Below are 25,679 nucleotides of genomic sequence, written 5' to 3'. Positions count from 1 at the left end.
AACGGTGGTCAGAACTCAGAGAAAGCAATGTTTGTTATAAATTGGATAGTTATTCAATAGATTGACATAAACTTTAAGGAGAATTACAAGCATTCGTGTTGCTTTACATTAAGGTAAAAAAATCTGATAATTAATTACTATTATTTTTTCATGCTTCATAAACAAATTGAAATATACATTTATTTCTCCCATACAAGGGTGGACACAGTTCAGTGTGGATAGTACCCCCATAGTAATTAATTCTTTTATTATTGTTAGTATACTTAAAAGTGTTTTCTTCAGCGAGTTTACGAATGGTGGTGCCACCAATAGATGTGTTCTGACGAAAGATTTTCTATGTCCTTCTCAGAAGGTTCTATGCTAAACTGTGTTCAACGATAACAGCCGTCTTGGAATTCAGACCAGTAGCAAAAAACTCATCTGAAATAAGCACATTGTCATTTATTGTATCAGTAGCGGATCCAGGAGCGGGGGGAGGGGGGTCCGGGGGGGAACACCATGGAGAAATAGTTGGAACCCCCCCCCCCCCTTTAAAAATGGCTGGATCCGCCCCTGTGTATAGTTGGTTATAATGAGTCTATAATATTCGAGGCTGTTAACTTTTGTAGGATAAACTATTTGCATGGGTTTCCCACATAATTATATCATAAATTATGTTCCACAGTAGTGACCATCCTTGTTTCGATTACAAAAACTCAAAATTCTAATATGATGTCCTGCTTCAGCGTTGTAAGCAACAACGTGATACTTAGCGCAGAATCACAGATGCGCATATTTATGGCTTACAGTTTACCTCCCACGTAAATCCACATGTTATGAGGGGGTGGATAGCTATTGAGGGAGGTGGGAGGTGAGAGTTGGGGGTGGGAGGAAGGGGGCCGAGAGGTGGGAGAGAAAAAAAGATTCTACAAGTGGGAGGTGGGAGATAGGGGCGGGAGGTCGGAGAAGGGTACCCCCCCCCCCCTGTCCGTCCCTCTGTTATTGTATGATGACTATCGTAACATATGTGCAAACACTATCTCGATTTCACTGTGTTTAAAAAAATGAAATTGAAAACAAAACGACAGAACTGTTATTTCTATTCTAATTCATAACAATATTTTATCTTATCTTATCTTATCATAACAAAAAGAATTAATGCACCAGAGCTCGAAAAATGTATAAATTTAACCTTCTTGCTGTCGGAGGGACACGTACATTTGTCCACACCGACTGTGCCGGAGCCCGGGACACATATGCCCATATTTTCTAATTGATGCAAGCACCTGTTCATTACTGTTTCTCTTTCAAACAAAACATCGAAGATTATACCGTGTGATAGTTTTCTTCAATTAAAGCAGATTCTAGATTTCTTTTCTTTCGATTTGACACCCAAATAATACCAATGCTAATATAAGGTAAAAGTCCGAGTCAGCCTTTTCCCGCCACTTTTTAAAAATTATCTCGAAAAGGAGCTCCATTACATAACCTATCAATATTTTAGCTTATTTTGTTCCTTAACTAATGCTCTTCTGACTTATAGTATCAATTTTAAATTCTAGATTTTTTTAATTTCACTTAAGTACATCCTTAACGTCATGTCAAAACATGACGTCATACGAATCGAAACTCTCAATTAAGCTAAAGGTTATTCCAAATTCGGATAATATCTGTTTGACCCTTTGAGAAGGAATATATATATATATATATCCCGTGTTGATAGATCGCGCTACGGACATGGCTATTTTCAAATGACGTATATCTGCTCATAAGCTTCAAATTGAATTTGGCCGTTTTTCAAATATTCCACGAAATGAAAGAATTTGCAAAAAAATGCTCCTCTGGCTGTGTTGAAGATGAAATCCATTTTTTAACTTCATGTGAAAAATTTAACTCTGATAGAGATGCTCTCTTTGACTGTTTGCCAAAAAATTCCAAACTTTTCTATACTGGACAATCAGCAAAAATTCATTTATTTATTAAGCTGTGGAGACAATCATGTCCTTAATGCTGTTTGAAAATTTATTGAAGTCGATATAAGTTAGATATATTTATTTTTCATGTAACTGTATTATATACTTTAAACCAAGGGCTTTATTACAGTCTAATTGTAGTGTGATTGTGTATTTAAATTCTATATAGCTATGTTAATCAATGTTCTTTTTCCTTATACATGTATTCTCTATATGCCCCTTGTGGGCTCTTAATTGGTAATAAAATATGTTCTTGTTCTTGTTATTCTATGGATATGGGTCCGTCAGAAAAGGCATGTAGATGAGTTACCTTTTGTGAAATTCTTCGCACAACGTAAAAGATAATCTATAGCCCTCACGTACGTATAACGCTCGGGGAACTTGAAAATCGAATATTTAATGGCCCATGGCATATGAAAATTTCAACAAATAGATTTCGTTTTAAATGTGGGGGATGGTTTTCTGAGGGAACTTTACGTCATAGTGAATTTCAGTATTGATCATTATCACATAAGCCGTTTCTATGTCAAACTTTGTTAAACGGTGATGGCCATCTTAAAATTAGATTGGCAACAAAAGCTCAACGTGGTGTTTGGTTTGGATCGTTTCCACAAAATTTTTAATCAATATGCCAAAACTTCAAAGAAGATTCTTCCAATTTCAGGTGATCCGAACACCTTTTTTGCCCTTGCATCCATTTCCAACTTATGATCCGCATATTAAACTTTGTAATTAAAGTTTGAGAATCTCTGCAAACAAAAGGAAAAGTTTCAGACGTCAAATTGTACGAAGCAAAATGAGGCCCTCATGGGGGTGTCCGAGTAATCACACAATCACAAATTTTTTGCCAATATAATCACATAATCAATAATTATTTTTTTAAACAAGATAAAAGGCAAATAATAAAAAATACAGTCCTAGATTATCAAATAATCATGAAATATTTGGTCTGGTAATCAAATAATCACTATAAAAACGGCTAGGTAATCACATAATCAAAAACCCCATGAGGAGGCTCCATAATGACAATAACTCGCATACCATTTTTTTAAAGTTCTGCTAAGTAACTGACTGAAAATATAATAGGTACACTGAGAAAATAGATGCGGATTCCGGATTTTTGAAAGGATGTGTAATTCCCGAAATTTGTCCAACGGAGTGAGCCCCCACCACCACCACCACACGCACAGCTAGGTATTCGCCATTGGAAAGTTTGGTACTCTTATGTAATTTTTAATTCTTAATTTGAAATGATTTCTGCCTAGACTCCCAAGGCATAGATAAATACTGGTACGACGTAAATAAAAATAGGACACAAAATACCTACGTTTAAAATTTAATAGCATATATGATCTTCTAGTTTTATTAGCCACAAAAGGACATTTTCTGTCTTTGATCTAACATGTGACTCACATGTCCATATATAGCAATGCACACTTTTCGAAAACCCACCCCTAATGATGTCACATAACTTTCAGGATCGGAATCGATCGATGAAAATTTTATGCAAAAATGCTGATCAATATTTGTTCATAGTCATTAGAAATATATTTTTTAAATTCATTTCAGGTTCAGTGATCGTCAGTATAAAATAAAAGTTTAGGTAAAAGCAGCATAATATGCCATACATTTCGTCTCGATTTCGATCCTACATGGTTTCACCTGTCCTATCTGTTCTGTTCTGTTCTGGTATATTCCTCCGTTTTATCGGAGCACTCCACTTATCGAATGAGTATTAGAATTTTAAATACTTAACCGAAAAAGCGGATATTTTTATATTTACAATATGAAAAATATAATTTTAAAATAAAATTAGTTAGTTAAAGTGAATAAAATAAAAGTTTATAATGTCTTTGATGATATATTAAAAGATATTAATACAAAAAAAAAAATATTATTCACACATCACAAATTACGGCACTTTGATTCACCAATTTGAATAAATAAAAAATTTTACAACCTAACGATTTCTAGTCAATAGGTGCCCTGCCAAGGCAAATGTTAAAATTATATAGCATTATCTTTTATGCTGATATTTATAGACTGAACCAGTTAGCTTGGCATCCCATGCAGACTGTTCAGACTATATTTAATATTACTGTTATATTTTCATGTCACTTGATATCACATAAAAGTTGTGTACGCTTCATGTGTAAATGGTAGCATAAATCTTGTGTCTTCCTTTCTATATCTAGCAACTTGTCTATTGGTTGATTACTCATTATGTCTAGTGCTGAGCAGTCTAATATAATTTTGAGTAATAGTTCATTATTAATAACATTTTTTGTACCTACCCTTTCTATTTCTCGTAGCATTTTGAATAATTTATCCATGTATCGCTGCCTAACATCAGATAGACTTAAGCAATGTAGTAGGAAATGTTCCAAGGTTTCTTCAGATTCATTGCATAGCTTGCAATTTGGTTGAATAGCATTTTCACTAAATTTTGCCCTAGTACTTTGGAGCATGTAGGTACCAGTTACTAGCTTACATTTGAATTCTGCCTTTTTTTATGTCATATTGGTTATTTCTAACACATTTCCAAATGTTATGTGGATTATTGACCGGATTTTTTTGAAGAGATAAATCAAACCGGAACTAGTTTTATTCTCTTTTTCTTTCAAGATGGCTATGTCAGGAGTTGGACTCGGTGATAGCGTTGTAACCACATATGACACCAAACTGAAAACGAAGCACTTATTAGACGCTTTGGTTCTGAAAATAAATAAGGAAGAAAAGAGGCAAATTGTTACAGAACAGGAATTTGAATGCGGAACCTTACCCTTTAAAGAACTGAAGAAGTTTATTCCGCCGAAAGAACCAAGATACGTTTTATACGATTACAACTACACCACAGAAAATGGACAAAAACATAGTAAAATTATTCTTGTTTCGTGGTGAGTAAAGTGGGCTACTCTTATCTTGAAAGCAAGTTTCAGAGTCCCAAGCTGATGCATACAAGCTTTGTTTATGTTTAAAGTTATAAAAACTGTTCTAATTGAGAAATGTTTTTTTTATTTGCACATCTCTACTGTGTAAGTTCCACTTACCATAAATGAACTCTGTCAAAACCTTCAAATTTTTATGCCCCCGCCATTGCTGAGGGGGCATTAAGGTTTATCCTTGTCTGTCTGTTCGTACCTCTTGTAATTGGTTTCCATTCTTCAACTTTAGTTCCCTTGACCTAATGTTATGAAACTTGTACACAAAGCTTATTACCACAAAACACAGATCAAGTTAGACTTTGAGTGCGGTCACTTTTACCATTCTTAAGTTATGCCCCTTTATAAATGGAAAAATAACTGAATTTATTGTTTCCGTTCTCTAACTTTAGTTTGCCTCAACAAAATGTTATGAAACTTACATGTATACACAGTGCTTATTATCATAAAACACAGATCAAGTTTGAATTTGGGTGGCATCACTTTTACAGTTTACAGTTCTCTAGTTATGTCCCTTTATAATGTTGCATGCAAGTGGGGGCATCATCTGTATCCCATGGACACATTCTCCATTTATTTTTATTATTATTCATTATTTTACTATTGGGTTGGAACTACTTTGGACAGATCAACTTGGTGTTTTGAATCTTGTCTCATCTAATTTCCACCTATTGTTTATCTGCAGAATGAAAGAAGTATGAATGGGTTCAATCACTTGACATACATGTACATGCAAGATGTTGCAACACAGCCTATTCACATCTGATATCAATGAGAACTATTCAACATAGAAAGGCCTGTCAACTTTCCCAATTTATGGAGGAAGATCTTGCAACAGTGTTGACCAATTTTATTTAGCCTCACAGTACCCAAGTTGCACCCATTTTGCATTAAAAAAAAAACAGTGGAAATCTTATAATTTTTGTCTCGCCCAGTGAGACCTAGAGATTGTTTTTCCGGCGACGATGAATACGGCGTCAAAAATTGTTTAGTTCCTGCTTATGTTAGTTTGATAGGAACTACTTGTGAAAGATCATTGATATTTAAAACAAAGTTGCACTACTATCAGTACATATCAGTTTGACGACTATTTTGAGGCCCTCCCCCCCCCCCCCCCCCCTAGGATATGGTCAAATGACTTTGAATTAATTAGCAATTTTCAATGTTAAGTTTTCATCTTAAGTTAATTTAATACAGGGTTGGCAAAGTATTACCAGGGCAGGAAAACCCAGGGTTTCCATAACTGGGCAATATTCCCAGAACTTCCAGACAATAACTTGTGTTTAAGTGTATGGATCTCTCTGAAATTATACCACAAGTTTCCATACCACAAAGGGATGGCTAGGATTGGCTTTTGGGGGTTATGGCTCCAACTGTTTAGGAAATAGAGGCAAAAAAGGGGAAAAACGAGGGTTTCCTGGTTAATGAGGGTGGTAAAAGGTTATTTTCGTGCAACGTGTTTTGCCATTTTTATTTCACGTGCAGCCGTGAAAAAGGTATATATTCACCTTGTTTCGTGAAATCGGTAAAAAGATCAACTTTCAAGAAATTTTTTTATTGTTCGTTCATCGTGAAATGGCAATTTTATTTCGCGTTCTTCCGGCTATGCCTCAGGGCAATAGTTTCACCTCTGGGACAATAAACATGATAAGCTTACTATTCCTCTCATACCCAGTCAATAAGTATAAAATATACATTTTATACAGATAACCATTGAGAGTCATTTCTAGAAGATTAAGAATTAAGTTTTTTCCTTTTCTACACTCATTTTATGTAGGCAGAATACATGTTTTGCACATTTTAGGATACCTCGTTAATTTCCAAGCTTTGTTTGAATAATCCAAAAGGACTTATAAATTAAAATACTATGTCTTTTTTTTATAATCATTTTAATTTATTGCATTTGTGATTAATCACTAATTATAAATCCTCTTTAAAATTCAGGCCAGTATTTCATATTACCAGTATTTCCAACTGGGCTGGGTAATTCTCATAAAACCCAGGTTTTTGCCAACCCTGATTTGATAGGATCTACTTGAGAAAGATCAATAATATTTTATATGAAGTTGCATTACTATTAGTTCATATCAGATTGATGATTATTTGAGGCCCTGCCCCCTGGATCAGGGTCAATATTAAGTTTTCTGCTCAAGTTAGATTGATAAGAACTACTTACAATACTAGACTACTAGTCAAAGATATGTTCTATTAAGTTACATTACTGTCTGTACATCTCAGTTCATCAACCATTTCGAGGCCCTGGCCACTAAATCATGGTCCAGCGAATTAATAACTTAAGCAATGTTGCTGTCCATCAGATTGCCTTTTTCTGAATTTTATGCCGACAACCGAGACATAATCTGTGTCAACAGTTTATTTTCTATAGAGACTGAATAATTTGTATTTTTATAACTTGCCATTATACAAGTCTTTCCACATAGCTAAATATATTTGAATATGCACAAAACGGTCACATTATATATCAACTGATGAAGTATCCAGAAAAAAAAGTAAAATTTATGGAAAACGACTCATGACAGTTGATATTAAAAATCTTGCAAAATACAACATAAAATACACAGAAAGAACGTTGGTTTATTTCCAGAATACACCTTTTACAAACAGGTTATCAAGGTTGGCAAAAAAGCGGTCAGTACTAGTATTGACCATGCCGGCGGTAAATACTGGCAAATACTGTTTGATTGAAATTTTGAGTGGACATTACTATAAAAACCACTCTCTACCGGGTCAATTACATTTAGTAATGAAATAATGAAATGTTAAACTGCAGTCTTCGCACTCAACAACAGGCCCACCAGCCCAGGCCTGTAAAAGTGCTGTCAGACCTGTAAAAATCATCTATACAAGCCAATAGAAACTAACTAGAATTTTCACAAAATTCATCCTCTGGCCTGTAGACTTAAAAGTTTATCATGAAGACTGTTAAAGTCATTTTAAATGTTCTTATTTCTATTTTTATTATAAATTCTTAACAAACAGTGATTTACAATGATTTATTAGTACTTAAGATAAAAAATGTTTCGTCCCTGGCAAGGAAACTCATCAGGTGGTTTTTGCACTGAGTATCATGAGTATAGCATTGCAATCATTACATTTTGCACGGGTTTTGTTGTTGTCTTATATTGTACAGAAGTTCCAAATAGGGTCTTCAGGTTTCAGTTTGGTGCTTAAGGTCAAGATGATTGTACTGTGTGTATGTAAATCATGTAAATATTGATTATGTAAAGGTAAAATTTATACTACATTATATATTTTTTGGTTTAAAACATAAATTACAGTTCAGCCATAAGAGTAAATGTCCTTCATACCTTCCATTTCCAGCATAAAGATGATTTTTGTCATACATTTAATAGACAGGAAATATTTCATTGTTTAAGTGAGTCTTCAAATATCACTTTTATTACTTTCAACCATGTTTTGTCATCATTTATTAGGGGCTGTTGTTTTTATAGTAATTAAATGTTCAGACCTAGCAATGCCAGGCGATAGGTAATAAGACAACTGTAACTTCATTTACCTGTAGTTTTATGTAGCTATAAAAATTATGCATTTTCAATAAAAAATATCTTGATTGAAAAATGTTGTAATAATTAATTTGTCAATTCTTTATATATATCTAAAATATGCAATATCATAACTTATAAGGACTACACTAGTAGGTATAAGTGTTAAAAATGAATAAAACACATCACATTTATTCATTTATATCAGCTGAAACATGCCAAAAGATAAAAGTTTAAATATATCTTACTTTTTATCATTTTTTTACTTCAATAAATAGTAAAAACCACTATGAAAATTTCAATCGACCAGTATTTGCCAGTATTGACCACTTGAGGAGTATAGCTCGGGAAACCAGGGGCGGTATTTACCGCCCAACCTTGCAGGTTATGTATAAATTAAGGACTTTCACTCTGTCAATACGTTATATATGGAACTGTTAGATTATATTGACACTTGGAACTCCTTCCTCTGTCAATATAATCTGAACAGGTCGATATATAAAGTCTTGACTTTGTCAAAAGTCCATAATTGATAAGTATCAACCTTACCAAATTGTATAATATTAACTTGCATATACAATGCAATAGATTATCTTATTCTAAGGATTCAAGCTGAACCTTTTTTATGATTTTGTTCAGTGATTATTATTTTACAGAATCTATACATGTATACAATGTAAATGATGTTTTTAATTTAAACTTATAACTTTGTTTTCAGGAGTCCAGATGAAGCTCCAATGAAAGAAAAGATGATATATGCATCCAGTAAAGACGCTGTAAAAAAGAAATTACAGGCTATAAAAATAGAAGTGCAAGCAAATGACCTGGGTGATTTAGACGAGGCAGATATTGAAGCTAAATTGAAAACAATTTAGGAACTGTATTGACTGTATTGTGTATAAAACTTTCAAACATAGCTCTTTATGAATCATAACTTTACTGCTGAATGAACAAACTTTGTGTCACTAACAAGTGGCAGTACAGTTATTCAAATTGGTGCACTCATTGACTGTTGCCATCGAAATGCCACTTCCTTTAAAGTACATCAAGAAATATCAGCTTTCGTTTATCCTGCTTCAGTTAGCCGAGTTTGTGTGGTGAAACATTTGTGTCAGTTTGTTGGCAAGGAGTTTGACCCAGAGAACTTTAAATCGTGATGAATAAAATTTGTCTCGTTTAAATTGTTTGTGAAACTGTGTTAAAAGGAAAATTAAGACTTGAACGTTGAATTAATTAATGTTTGTTATTTAAATATTGTTTTTCCTGTACAGTCATTTTTATATGTATGTTGAAGATAGGATTGTCAGTTTAAGACATATCTGGTATGAACAGGAATACGTCCGCACAAGGGAAAATTTGTCAAATGATGAGATTGCCATGAACAATAATAGATAAAACAGACAAAAACAGTGTAGGAAATACACAAGATTTTCTACAAATTTTTGTATAAATGCCAATTTACAAATATCAAAAGCATAATTAAACTATAAAATGCAGAACAAAGAAAAAAATTTCCCTCCCTCTCTTTTGTAAAATGTTTTCTATACATGCTAATCTTTGCTGATACATTTAATGAACTTGAATGTTTGTTTTTTGTTTTTATTTTGCACAAAATCATTTGATATAATGTAACTTGTTTTTCATTATAATTGTTGATGACATTTGTTAGTACTTTGGCAACAGTCATTTTCTGTTTCTGTCAGAAATAAATTGTTGAACAGGTCTTTTTAACTGAAGACAAGTTCCAGTATTCCAATGTGAATTATAAAGAAGAAATAATAAGCCTCCCACCTCATTAACTTTGTTTTGAATTTGTTAAGCTGTCCAGTGATGGTTATTTTGTATGGCCTAATGTGAATTACTGTTTATTTTCACAGAATTATAGTGCTTAAATATCATATCATAATGTCCACGACATATGTGGATAGACTTTCATAAACAGGGTTGTATCATCTCAATAGCCATTATCTTAGAAAAGAGGGATAGACTTCTGTTATTTATAGCATTAATCATTTGCCACTGGACATTAAGTAAACATCGATCGATCAATTAATCTGTAATTTAAAGGGTTTGCTTGAACAAATCATAACAGGAAAATTTAATAAAACAATGGTATTGAATTTTTATTTTATTAAAAATATTTATGTAAAAAGACAAAGCAAAATTGAAACGTTGAATATTTCTAAAAAATCTCTATTTGAAATTATCTCTACATGTGTTTTGTGTAAAACAAAAGTTGTTCAAACAACAAGAAATCAGTTAATATTAAAGCTAGTCATTATGATATTTGTATTTTATGTGAACAATCAAAATATATAATGTCTGTGTTTGTTTGTTAGGACCTACTAAGCCAAAGGTAGTATAGAAATCTCTCTCTCTCTCACATAGAAATGACACAACCCTGTGATGGAGCCTCTATTTTGTAATTTATTTTTGATAGAATGGAAGGAAGCAGGATACTTTAATCTGTTTAACAAATAATTGGACAATTAATAATCAATAAAACTTTTGATACTTCTTATGTAGTATGTTTATCTTGCCTCCTTAAAACAACTTGATCCAGGATTTAGATTTTACTTTACACCATTGTTGTTAAAATGTTGTTTAATGGTATTTATTTCCTCATTGAAGTTTAGGATGAAGAATGGGGATGACCGTATGGACAAACATGTTGACAGCTAGATCTCCTCAACAAGAAGTCAGACTTAACTGGACTTTATTTAATGGCCCATAGGACCATGTGAGCTTTTCTCATCACTTGTCATCCCTCGTCATCATCTGTTAACTTTTACAAAAATCTTTTCCTCTGAAACTACTGGGCCAAATTTAACCAAACTTGGTCACAATCATCATTAGGGTATTTAGTTTAAAAGATGTGTCAGATGACCCCGCCTGCCAACAAAGATGGCCGACATGGCTAAAAATAGAACATAGGGGTAAAATGTAGATTTTGGCTTATATCTCTGAAACCAAAATATTTAGAGCAAATCTGACAGGGGGTAAAATTGTTCAGATGAATCTGACAACCCGTTGTTGAGTTGCTGCCCCTGAATTGGTAATTTTAAGGAAATTTTGCCGTTTTTGGTTATCTTGAATATTATTATAGATAGAGATAAACTGTAAATAGCAATAATGTTCAGCAAAGTAAGATCTACAAATAAGTCAACTTGACAAAAATGGTCAGTTGACCCCTTAAGGAGTTATTGTCCTTTATAGTCTTTTACAAAAATCTTCTCCTCTGAAACTACTAAGACAAATTTAACCAAACCTGTCCAAAATCATCATTAGGGTATCTAGTTTACAAAATGTGTCAGATGACCCCGCCTGCCAACAAAGATGGCCGACATGGCTAAAAATAGAACATAGGGGTAAAATGTAGATTTTGGCTTATATCTCTGAAACCAAAATATTTAGAGCAAATCTGACAGGGGGTAAAATTGTTCAGATGAATCTGACAACCCGTTGTTGAGTTGCTGCCCCTGAATTGGTAATTTTAAGGAAATTTTGCCGTTTTTGGTTATCTTGAATATTATTATAGATAGAGATAAACTGTAAATAGCAATAATGTTCAGCAAAGTAAGATCTACAAATAAGTCAACTTGACCAAAATGGTCAGTTGACCCCTTAAGGAGTTATTGTCCTTTATAGTCTTTTACAAAAATCTTCTCCTCTGAAACTACTAAGACAAATTTAACCAAACCTGTCCAAAATCATCATTAGGGTATCTAGTTTACAAAATGTGTCTGATGACCCCGCCCGCGAACCAAGATGGCCGACATGGCTAAAAAATAGTACATAGGGTAAAATACAGTTTTTGGCTCATATCTCTAAAACCAAAGCAATTAGAGCAAATCTGACAAGGATAAAATTGTTCATAAGATCAAGATCTATCTGCCCTGAAATTTTCAGACGAATCAGGCAACACGTTGTTGGGTTGCTGCCCCATAATTGGTAATTTTAAGAAAATTTTGCAGCTTTTGGTTATCTTGATAATTATTATAGATAGAGATAAACTGTAAACAGCAATAATGTTCAGCAAAGTAAGATCTACAAATAAGTCAACATGACTAAAATTGTCAATTGACCCCTTAAGGAGTTATTGCCCTTTATAGTCAATTTTTTACAATTTTCATAAATTTTTGTAAATTTTTACAAAATATTTTCCACTGTAACTACTGGGCCAAGTTCATTACAGATAGAGATAATTGTAAGCAGCAAGAATGTTCAGTAAAGTAAGATCTACAAACACATCACCATCACCAAAACACAATTTTGTCATGAATCCATTTGTGTCCTTTGTTTAATATGCACATAGACCAAGGTGAGCGACACAGGCTCCTTAGAGCCTCTAGTTTGCATTTTTGCCTTGTATCTTAAAAATTATAATAGATAGATAGAAACTTAAATAAGCAAAAATATTCAGCAAGACAAGATCTACAATCAAGACAATATAGAGGAAACCGTCAAACAACTCCTTATTGGAGTTGTTGCCATTTAATGACGATTTTTACCCTTTTTTTTATTTTGCCTTATATGATAAAAATTATAATATATAAGTACCGGTAGACACTTTAAATCACAAAAATGATCAGCAAGGCAAGATCTACTATCAAGTCAATTTTGCCAATATAGTTAGTAGACTTTCACTCTTTATAGAAGTGATTGTCCTTAAATGAGAGTTTTTTTTTACCTTCTTGTGTTTTGAGCAAAAAAGATAGAAACTAAACAGACTATTTTAAAATGATCAGCAATACAAGATCAACAAATTAGAGATTTTTGTCATGAATTCTGTTCTCGTCTACAATGTTGGAGAGTGTCCTTTGTTGAATATGCACATAGACCAAGGTGAGGGACACAGGCTCTTTAGAGCCTCTTAGTTTTTAGCTCACCCTTCCGAAGGAGCTGTGAGCTTTTGCCATCACTTGGCGTCCGTCTGGTGTAAACTATTTCAAACATCTTCTCCTCTGAAACTACTGAACCAACTCCAACCAAACTTGAGCTGAATGATGCTTAGGGTATTTAGAATAAAGTTTTAGTTCTATTTACTGTTTCGTCAAATAACATGGCCGCCATGGATACAAATAGAACTTAGGGGTAAAATGAAGTTTTTATACGACCGCAAAAAATATTTTGCGTCGTATAATGCTATCATGTCGTCGTCTGCGTCGTCCAAAAATGCATTTAGTTTCCGGACAATAACTTTAGTTTAAGTGAATGGATCTCTATGAAATTTTACCATAATGTTCAATACCACAAAAGGAAGGTTGGGATTAATTTTGGGGGTTGTGGCACCAACAGTTGAGGAATTAGGGGCCAAAAATAAGCATTTTTGTAACTTCCAGACAATAACTTGTGTGTTAGTGTATGAATCTCTCTGACATTGTACCACAAGGTTCCATATCACAAAGGGAATGCTGGGATTGATTTTCGGGGTAATTTTCTCAAAATTTTAGGAATTAGGGGCCAAAAAAGGGGCAAAAAAAGCATTTTTCTAGTTTCATGACAATAACTTGTGTGTAAGTGTATGGATCTTTCTGAAATTGTACTACAAGGTTCGATATCACAACGGGAAAGCTGGAATTGAGTTTGGGGGTAATTGCCCAAAACGTTTAGGAATAAGGGGCCAAAAATAAGCATTTTTCTAGTTTCCAGACAATAACTTGTGTTCAAGTGTATGGATCTCTCTGAAATTGTACTGCAAGGTACCATACCACAAAGGGAATGCTGGGATTGAGTAAGGGGGTATTTGCCTCAAAAGTTTAGGAATTAGGGGCAAAAAAAGGGGCAAAAAAAAGCATTTTTCTAGTTTCATGACAATAACTTGTGTGTAAGTGTATGGATCTTTCTGAAATTGTACTACAAGGTTCGATATCACAAAGGGAAAGCTGGAATTGAGTTTGGGGGTAATTGCCCTAAACGTTTAGGAATAAGGGGCCAAAAAACAAGCATTTTTACAGTTTCCAGACAATAACTTGTGTTCAAGTGTATGGATCTCTCTGAAATTGTACTGCAAGGTACCATTCCACAAAGGGAAGGCCGGGATTGAGTTTAGGGGTAATGAATCATTAGGGGGTTCAAAAAATTGGGGGGGGGATTTTTTTTTCCTTTTTTTTTATGCCCCCGCCGTAGCGGTGGGGACATTAAGTTTTACCCCTTGTCCGTCTGTCTGTCACAAAATTGGTTTCCGTTCTCTAACTTGAGTTTGCCTCAACCAAATGTTATGAAACTTATACACAATGCTTATTACCACAAAACACAGATCTAGTTTGAATTTTGAAGGGTCACTTTAACTGTTCTAGAGTTATGCCCCTTTATAAATGGAAAAATTGCCAAATTTTAGTTTCCTTTCTCTAACTTAAGCATGTTAAGTTTGCCTCAACCAAATGTTATGAACCTTATACACAATGCTTATTACCACAAAACACAGATCAAGTTTGAATTTTGGTGGCGTCACTTTAACCGTTCTAGAGTTATGTCCCTTTATAAATGGAAAAATTGCAAATTTTTTTGTTTCCATTCTGTAACTTTAGTTTGCCCCAAACAAACAATTATGAAACCTATACACACTATTCATTACCACAAACTAAGATCAAGTACCAATTTTTTGTTTCCGTTTTATAACTTTAGTGTGCCTCAACCAAATGTTATGAAACTTGTACACAATGCTTATTACTACATACTACAGATAAAGTACGCAATTTGGTGGTGACACTTTTACCATTCTTAAGTTATGTCCCTTTATAAAACAAAATTGCTGAATTTTTCGTTATCGTTCTCTAACTTTACAATGTAGTTTTTCTCAACCAATTGTTATAAAACTTATACACAACCGTTCTAGAGTTATGCGTGTTTACAAATAGAAAAATTGCTGAATTTTTAGTTTCTGTTCTCTACTTAAGTTAGCCTCAACCAAATGTTATGAGACTTACACACAATGCTTATTACCAAAAAACTCAGATCAAGTTCAAATTTGGGTAGCGTCACTTTTACCGTTCTTCAGTTATTTCCCTTTATACCTATATGATATGCAAGCGAGGACATCATCTGTGTCCACATGTGGACACTATCCACATTTATTTCCTTTTTTTCCTTTTTTTTTTTTTTTAAATTTTCCATTTTAAGTTGGTTATTTTTTATTTATATGTAAAAGCAAATAATAATGATATGGTTTGATTTCATCAAAAATGAATCTAACCGTGTATTTAGATTCTTAATCTTTGGTCCCGTTTTCAAATTGGTCTACATTAAGGTCCAAAGGGTCCAAAATTAAACTTAGTTTGATTTTAACAAAAATTGAATTCTTGGGGTTCTTTCAAGTTTGATATGCTGAATCTAATTGTGTATGTATTTAGATTTTGGATATTGGACCATAATAGGTAAATTAAAAATTTTTAACTTCTTAGACCACATTCATTCTGTGTCATAAACCTATGCTGTGTCAAATATTTAATCACAATCCAAATTCAGACATGTATCAAGCTTGAATGTTGTGTCCATACTTGCCCCAACTGTTCAGGGTTCGACCTCTGCGGTCGTATTAAGCTGCGCCCAGCGGAGCATTTTATTGGCTTATATCTCAAAAACCAAAGCATTTAGAGCAAATCTGACATGGGGTGAAAATGTTCATTAGGTGAAGTTCTATCAGCTCTGAAATTTTCAGTTGAATCTGATAACCCATTGTTGGGTTGCTCCCACTAAATTGGTAATTTTAAGGAAATTTTGCAGTTTTTGGTTATTATCTTGAATATTATTTATGATAATGATAAACTGTGAACAGCAAAAATATTCAGAAAGGTAAGATCTACAAATAAGTTTATACTAGAACACACCCGCGAAATAGCGGGTATTTAGAGCTTGGTTGAAAGTATGTAAACTGTTGTAGGATGAATTTTTGTAAAAGATTTTATGTCAGGAGAATTTCAGAAAAGGTATCAAACTGAGTCATAGGCACTTGGAGACAGGACAATTATTTTAAGCTCTCTTCCTTTTTTCCATAAATTAAGTCAGTTATTTTTTTTGCTCTCTGTTAAATTCCATGATTTTCGCGTTTCTGCATATAATATAAATAAAGTGTGTTTGCTATTAACTATAATTTCCAAGTTTCTTCTCCACGGCGATCACTGCTATATTATATAGAGATTCTCTATATATTTTAGGATTATAAACATAGTATACATGCAGAATAACGCGAAAATAATTGTCCTGTCCCCTCGTAATTATGAAAATTGTGTTTAAAGAGGGGAGTAAAATGGGGTATCTGCACGGAAGAACGCGAAATAAAATTGCCATTTCACGATGAGCTAACAATTAAAAATTTCTTGCACATTGATCTTTTTATCGATTTCAAGGAACACGATGAATAATGAACCTTTTTCTCGGCGGCACGTGAAATAAAAACTTGCAAAACACGTTGCACGATAATAACCCTTTACCCTCTCTTTTAAATTTTAAAATCGGATGTCTTGGGTATGACTTAAAAGTCGGTCTGATGACGGAAACAATATCCGGACACCTTTTTCCTCGTTTTTCTCCCAAAATAACCCAAACTGAATAATCATAAGAATGGATGACAAATGCGACTATGCATGGTACCTATAGGACACAGAGGCATGATGATTAATTTATTGGGGAAGGAAGAGAAGCGACACACAAAATGAGGTCTTCTCGTTTCATAGTATAGATGATCAAAATTGTCAATTGACCCCTTAAGGAGTTATTGCCCTTTAAGGACAATATTACACAATTTGTTTATCATGTTTTCTAACTTTAAAAAATCTTCTCTGAAACTACTGAACCAATTCCAACCAAACTTAAGCTGAATGATTCTAAGGGTATCTAGAATAAAGTTTATGTTTTATTTTCTGTTTCGTAAAAAAATATGGCCGCCATGGCTAAAAATAGAACGTACGGGTTAAATGCAATTTTTGGCTTATATCTCAAAAACCAAAGCATTTAGAGCTAATCTGATGAGAGGTAACAATGTTTATTAGGCCAAGCTCTGTCAGCCCTGAAATTTTCAGATGAATCTAACAACCCATTATTGGATTGCTGCCACTTCATTGGTAATTTTCAGGAAATTTTGCAGATTTTGGTTATTATCTTGAATATTATTAATGATAAAGATAAGCTGTAAACAGCAAAAATGTTCAGCAAAGTAAGATCTACAAATAAGTTTTGTATGTCCAAAATTGTCAATTGTCCCCTTAAGGAGTTATTGCCCTTTAAAATCAATTTTTCACAATTTGTTCATTTAGTTTGCTTATTTTAAAAAATCTTCTCCTTTGAAACTGCTGAATCAACTTCAGCCAAACTTGAGTATCTAGCATAAATTTTGTATTGTATTTTCTTGTATGTCAAGAAACATAGCCACTATGACTAAAATTACCATAGGGGTAAAATGCATTTCTTTGATTTTGAAGAAAATATGACAGATACAAAGAACATTTCAATGGAAGTTTTAAGCCATTCATTGATATATATTGAAAAGCAAAAATAATCATTGATGAAAGATTTAAGCAAAAAATTACAGGTGAGCGATTCAGGCTCTTGAGAGCCTCTCGTTTATTTTTGCCTGTTATCTTGAAAACTATGATAGAGAGTAACTTTAAAATTGTAATAATGATCAAGACAAGTTCTACAAACAAGTCTTCATGATCTAAATCGTCCGTCGACTCCTTACTAGAGTTATTATCCTTTGATGATGATTTTTACCAATTTTTGTGTATTTTACCTATTATCTTGACAACTATTATAGATGAACAGAAACTTTAACCTATAAATATGTGAACATGACTGAAATTGTCAGTTAGATCTTAATAGAGATATTCCCCTATAAGGATGATTTTTGTCGAGCCTGCGACTTTTGTCGCAGAAAGCTCAACCTAGGGATAGTGATCTGGCAGCGGCGTTGGCTAACTTATTAAAAGCTTTGTATATTAGAAGGTGGAAGACCTGGATGCTTCATACTTTGAATATAGATGCCTTATGTTACGACGTTTCCGTCTGTCACATATCCAATGTCCATGACCTCATTTTCATGATTCAGTGACTACTTGAAAAAAAAGTTGAGATTTTTTTAAATGTTAATTTCTCTCTTATAATGAGTAATAGGATAACTATATTTGGTATGAGCGTACCTTGCAAGGTCTTCATGTCCGTCAGATAGTTTTCACTTGACCTTGACCTCATTTCATGGATCAGTGAACAAGGTTAAGTTTTGGTTGTCAAGTTTATATCTCAGATACTAGAAGCAATAGGTCTAGCATATTCGGTGTATGGAAGGTCTGTAAGGTGTACATGTCCAACTGGCAGGTGTCATCTGACCTTGACCTTATTTTCATGGTTCAGTGGTCAATGTTAAAAATTTTAGTTTTGGTCTTTTTTTCTAACAATAGGTCAACTATATTTACGGAAATATTTTATGATGTACATGTCAGTCTGGCCGGTTTTATTTGACCTTGACCTCATTTTCACGGTTCATAGCTCAGTGTTAAGTTTTTGTGTTTTGGTCTGTTTTTCTATTACTATAAGCAATAGGTCAACTATATTTGTTGTATGGAAGGATTGCAAGCTGTACATGTCTGCCTGGCATGGTTCGTCACCATTTTTTCAAGAATTAAAAGATGCAGGGGAGCGACGACACAGACTCTTTAGAGCCTCTAGCTTTTCATATTTGCCTATTATCTTGAAAGTTATAATAGATGAATTTGAACTTTATGAGGCAGAAATGATCAGCAATATTCTATAAATCAGTTAAATTGTAGAAATCGACAGTTGACTCCTTGTAGGATATTTCACCCTTCAATGACGATTTGTAACAGCTTTTTTTTTCGTTTTTGCCTAATATCTTGAAAACCATAATAGATAAATAGAAATTTTAAAAGCAAAAATGATCAGCAAGACAGGATCTAAAAATAGGTCAGCTAAAAGAGAGACGAAAGATACCAAAGGGACATTCAAACTCATATTCGAAAATAAACTGACAACGCCATGACAAAAAAGAAAAAGACAAACAACAGTATACAAAACACAACATAGAAAACTAAAAGACTGAGCAATATGAACCCCAACAAACACCGGGGATGACCTCGTGTGCTCCGGAAGTGTAAGCAGATCCTCCGTTGTGTTGCTCAGGTAGAAATAAACAGTAAGGAAAAAATATTAAAATTTTCCCTCATAAATTTTACCATCCCCTTTTCATTGCCTTCTTGCAATATTAAGCTTACTGTTTGTGTCATATATGTGCATATGTATGTATTCAGAATCTTCCATAGATTTCATATCCAGTATATAAAATGGTAAAATATAATTTCTTTTTGGTGTCTTCATAGCAACAATCTGCATTTTTTTGTTATAAAATATAGCAAAAAGGGGGGAAAAGATGTCACATATTTCCCCAAAATTTGACCAAAAGTAGAATTTCAATCACTTCGAGTAATACCTTTTCTGAAACTGTTTACATATATCTTTCAATAAATCCAATGAAAATCATATGTCTTTCGTCTCATTTTTTTGTAAAATTGCGTAAAAAACTTCGTGTAGAAAAAAAGTGTTTGTAAACATTACATTAATTTCTGGACCGATGACCGGTCTAGCTATGAAAATACGGAGAGTCAAATAGAAAATGATGCAAAATTGTACAAAATTTACAAATTATTATTTTTTTCAAGATTTCCTGTTACATTTTGACATATATTAATATATAGTTGATTCAGCTGTAAGAAATTGATTCCCCATTACCAAGTTTTTTAATCAAGTCTTTGGTATACATTAAACATAAAGATTAACATTTTCATGCTTGAAATTGTTAAATTTTGTACAATTTTGCATCATCAGAGGTCTTATAAAGATTTTCAACATTAAAAAACTGACCAAAGAGGTATAGTTTTTAAGATTTTGCCAAAAATTGAGGTAGAAACAAGATTTTACACTTTGACTTGGCACCTTTCATTAAATCAGTTTTTGTCGCGTTTCAGTGTCAACTGCTAACCTTCATAAAATATTCATTACTCAACCAATTTTCAAAAATAAAAGGCCATTTTACTCGTTTTAGCTAACAGAACACAGAAAATTAGTTAAAAGGAAGAATTCGAAAAAAAATATTTACTATTAAGGTAGCAATACACAGTTAGGAGTTTGGTTTCGCATTTTGGCCCCGGTGGATTTTTCAAATATGAAAATGATTGTGTAATAAAATTCATTTTTAGACAGCTGACTACTAATTTAGCCTTCAAAGGTGGTTTATAAGAACATCAAGATTATTTTTTACATGTTTTATTGGCTATTTTCTGTTTGACTCTCCGTATTTTCATAGCTAGACCGGTCATCGGTCCAGAAATTAATGTAATGTTTACAAACACTTTTTTTCTACACGAAGTTTTTTACGCAATTTTACAAAAAAAATGAGACGAAAGACATATGATTTTCATTGGATTTATTGAAAGATATATGTAAACAGTTTCAGAAAAGGTATTACTTGAAGTGATTGAAATTCTACTTTTGGTCAAATTTTGGATAAATATGTGACATCTTTTTCCCCCTTTTTGCTATATTTTATAACAAAAAAATGCAGATTGTTGCTATGAAGACACCAAAAAGAAATTATATTTCACCATTTTATATACTGGATATGAAATCTATGGAAGATTCTGATTACATACATATGCACATATATGACACAAACAGTAAGCTTAATATTGCAAGAAGGCAATGAAAATGGGATGGTAAAATTTATGAGGGAAAATTTTAATATTTTTTCCTTACTGTTTATTGCTACCTGAGCAACACAACGGAGCAGGATCTGCTTACACTTCCGGAGCACACGAGGTCATCCCCGGTGTTTGTTGGGGTTCATATTGCTCAGTCTTTTAGTTTTCTATGTTGTGTTTTGTATACTGTTGTTTGTCTTTTTCTTTTTTGTCATGGCGTTGTCAGTTTATTTTCGAATATGAGTTTGAATGTCCCTTTGGTATCTTTCGTCTCTCTTTTAGCTGACCTATTTTTAGATCCTGTCTTGCTGATCATTTTTGCTTTTAAAATTGCTATTTATCTATTATGGTTTTCAAGATATTAGGCAAAAAACGAAAAAAAAAGCTGTTACAAATCGTCATTGAAGGGTGAAATATCCTACAAGGAGTCAACTGTCGATTTCTACAATTTAACTGATTTATAGAATATTGCTGATCATTTTTGCCTCATAAATTCCAAATTTATCTATTATAACTTTCAAGATAATAGGCAAATATGAAAAGCTAGAGGCTCTAAAGAGTCTGTGTCGTCGCTCCCCTGCATCTTTTAATTCTCGAAAAAATGGTGTCTTATTAGTAACAAGAGTGCACACGCTGAAATGTCTCGCCTTCTTTACTTATCATTGATATTATGTTGATAGTTCTAAATATAAAGTTTTACTACAACTTTCACATAAACTTAACATGATCCAAGAAAATGAGGTCAAGGTCATATAAACCAAACAAGAAATACATGTACACCTTATAATCATTCAATACACTAAATGTAGTTGACCTATTGCTTATAGTTTTTAAGATTCAGACTTAACCAAGAAAACTAAACATTGACTAATGAACCATGAAAATGAGGTCAAGGTCAGACGAACCATGCCAGGCAGACATGTACAGCTTGCAATCCTTCCATATAACAAATATAGTTGACCTATTGCTTAAAGTAATAGAAAAACAGACCAAAACACAAAAACTTAACACTGAGCTATGAACCGTGAAAATGAGGTCAAGGTCAAATAAAACCGGCCAGACTGACATGTACATCATAAAATATTTCCGTAAATATAGTTGACCTATTGTTAGAAAAAAAGACCAAAACTACAATTTTTAACATTGACCACTGAACCATGAAAATGAGGTCAAGGTCAGATGACACCTGCCAGTTGGACATGTACACCTTACAGACCTTCCATACACCGAATATGCTAGACCTATTGCTTTTAGTATCTGAGATATGAACTTGACAACCAAAACTTAACCTTGTTCACTGATCCATGAAATGAGGTCGAGGTCAAGTGAAAACTATCTGACGGACATGAAGACCTTGCAAGGTACGCTCATACCAAATATAGTTATCCTATTACTCATTATAAGAGAGAAATTAACATTTCAAAAAATCTTAACTTTTTTTTCAAGTAGTCACTGAACCATGAAAATGAGGTCATGGACATTGGATATGTGACAGACGGAAACGTCGTAACATAAGGCATCTATATACAAAGTATGAAGCATCCAGGTCTTCCACCTTCTAATATACAAAGCTTTTAATAAGTTAGCCAACGCCGCCGCCAGATCACTATCCCTAGGTTGAGCTTTCTGCGACAAAAGTCGCAGGCTCGACAAAAATCATCCTTATAGGGGAATATCTCTATTAATATCTAACTGAAAATTTCAGTCATGTTCACATATTTATAGGTTAAAGTTTCTGTTCATCTATAATAGTTGTCAAGATAATAGGTAAAATACACAAAAATTGGTAAAAATCATCATCAAAGGACAATAACTCTAGTAAGGTGTCGACGGACGATTTAGATCACGAAGACTTGTTTGTAGAACTTGTCTTGATCATTATTGCAATTTTAAAGTTACTCTCTATCATAGTTTTCAAGATAACAGGCAAAAATAAACGAGAGGCTCTCAAGAGCCTGAATCGCTCACCTGTAATGTTTTGCTTAAATCTTTCATCAATGATTATTTTTGCTTTTCAATATATATCAATGAATGGCTTAACACTTCCATTGAAATGTTCTTTGTATCTGTCATATTTTCTTCAAAATCAAAGAAATGCATTTTACCCCTATGTTTCATTTTAGTCATAGTGGCTATGTTTCTTGACATACAAGAAATGAAAATACAACATTTATACTAGATACTCTGAAACTCATTCAGCCCAAGTTTGGCTTAAGTTGATTCAGCAGTTTCAAAGGAGAAGATTTTTTAAAATAAGCAAACTAAATGAACAAATTGTGGAAAATTGATTTTAAAGGGCAATAACTCCTTAAGGGGACAATTGACAATTTTGGACATACAAACATTATTTGTAGATCTTACTTTGCTGAACATTTTTGCTGTTTACAGCTTATCTTTATCATTAATAATATTCAAGATAATAACCAAAATCTGCAAAATTTCCTGAAAATTACCAATTAAGTGGCAGCAATCCAATAATGGGTTGTTAGATTCATCTGAAAATTTCAGGGCTGACAGAGCTTGGCCTAATAAACATTGTGACCCCTCATCAGATTAGCTCTAAATGCTTTGGTTTTTGAGATATAAGCCAAAAATTGCATTTAACCCGTACGTTCTATTTTTAGCCATGGCGGCCATATTTTTTTACGAAACAGAAAATAAAACACAAACTTTATTCTAGATACCCTTAGAATCATACAGCTTAAGTTTGGTTGGAATTGGTTCAGTAGTTTCAGAGAAGATTTTTTAAAGTTAGAAAACATGATAAACAAATTGTGTAATATTGTCCTTAAAGGGCAATAACTCCTTAAGGGGTCAATTGACAATTTTGATCATCTATACTATTAAACGAGAAGACCTCATTTTGTGTGTCGCTTCTCTTCCTTCCCCAATAAATTAATCATCATGCCTCTGTGTCCTATAGGTACCATGCATAGTCGCATTTGTCAACCATTCTTATGATTATTCAGTTTGGGTTATTTTGGGAGAAAAACGAAGAAAAAGGTGTTCGGATATTGTTTCCGTCATCAGACCGACTTTTAAGTCATACCCAAGACTTCCGATTTTAAACTTTAAAAGAGGGGGTAAAGGGTTATTATCGTGCAACGTGTTTTGCAAGTTTTTATTTCACGTGCCGCCGAGAAAAAGTTTCATTATTCATCGTGTTTCTTGAAATCGATAAAAAGATCAATGTGCAGGAAATTTTTAATTGTTCGCTCATCGTGAAATGACAATTTTATTTCGCGTTCTTCCGTGCAGATACCCCACTTTACTCCCCTCTTTAAACACAATTTTCATAATTACGAGGGGACAGGACAATTATTTTCGCGTTATTCTGCATGTATACTATTTTTATAATCCTAAAATATATAGAGAATCTCTATATAATATAGCAGTGATCGCCGTGGAGAAGAAACTTGGAAATGATAGTTAATAGCAAACACACTTTATTTATATTATATGTATGTTCATAGTATACAGAAACGCGAAAATTATGGAATTTAACAGAGAGCAAAAAAATAACGGACTTTTGAAAAAAGGAAGAGGGCTTAAAATAATTGTCCTGTCTCCAAGTGCCTATGACTCAGTTTGATACCTTTTCTGAAATTCTCCAGACATAAAATATTTTACAAAGATTCATCCTACAACAGTTTACATACTTTCAACCAAGCTCTAAATACTCGCGGGTGTGTTCTAGTATAAACTTATTTGTAGATCTTACCTTGCTGAATATTATTGCTGTTCACAGTTTATCATTATCATAAATAATATTCAAGATAATAACCAAAAACTGCAAAATTTCCTTAAAATTACCAATTTAGTGGGAGCAACCCAACAATGGGTTATCAGATTCAACTGAAAATTTCAGAGCTGATAGAACTTCACCTAATGAACATTTTCAGCCCATGTCAGATTTGCTCTAAATGCTTTGGTTTTTGAGATATAAGCCAATAAAATGCTCCGCTGGGCGCAGCTTGATACGACCGCAGATGTCGAACCCTGAACAGTTGGGGCAAGTATGGACACAACATTCAAGCTTGATACAGCTCTGAATTTGGATTGTGATTAAATATTTGACACAGCATAGGTTTATGACACAGAATGAATGTGGTCTAAGAAGTTAAAAAATTTTAATTTACCTATTATGGTCCAATATCCAAAATCTAAATACATACACAATTAGATTCAGCATATCAAACTTGAAAGAACCCCAAGAATTCATTTTTTGTTAAAATCAAACTAAGTCTAATTTTGGACCCTTTGGACCTTAATGTAGACCAATTTGAAAACGGGACCAAAGATTAAGAATCTAAATACATGGTTAGATTCATTTTTCATGAAATCAAACCATATCATCATTATTTGCTTTTACATATAAATAAAAAATAACCAACTTAAAATGGAAAATTTTAAAGAAAAAAAAGGAAAAAAAGGAAATAAATGTGGATAGTGTCCACATGTGGACACAGATGATGTCCCCGCTTGCATATCATATAGTTATAAAGGGAAATAACTGAAGAACGGTAAAAGTGACGCTACCCAAATTTGAACTTG

The 25,679-nt window shown here is 33.2% G+C and overlaps 1 protein-coding gene across 1 annotated transcript in view; it reads left to right on the top strand.

Moving 5' to 3' along the window:
* LOC127711875 (delta-like protein C) overlaps nucleotides 1-9,293 on the top strand; it is a 31,391-nt gene extending 22,098 nt beyond the window's left edge. The window contains exon 8 of the mRNA XM_052218039.1: nucleotides 9,137-9,293. Within this exon, the coding sequence (XP_052073999.1) occupies nucleotides 9,137-9,293 (157 nt within the window). The remainder of the gene's footprint in view (nucleotides 1-9,136) is intronic.
* The last annotated feature ends 16,386 nt before the right edge of the window (nucleotides 9,294-25,679 follow it).

Source organism: Mytilus californianus, unplaced genomic scaffold (assembly GCF_021869535.1).
Source record: "Mytilus californianus isolate M0D057914Y unplaced genomic scaffold, xbMytCali1.0.p SCAF_8, whole genome shotgun sequence".
Taxonomy (NCBI): Eukaryota; Metazoa; Mollusca; class Bivalvia; order Mytilida; family Mytilidae; genus Mytilus; species Mytilus californianus.
The sequence above is the reverse complement of the archived record's forward strand: the minus strand, read 5'-3'. Positions and strand labels throughout refer to the sequence as shown.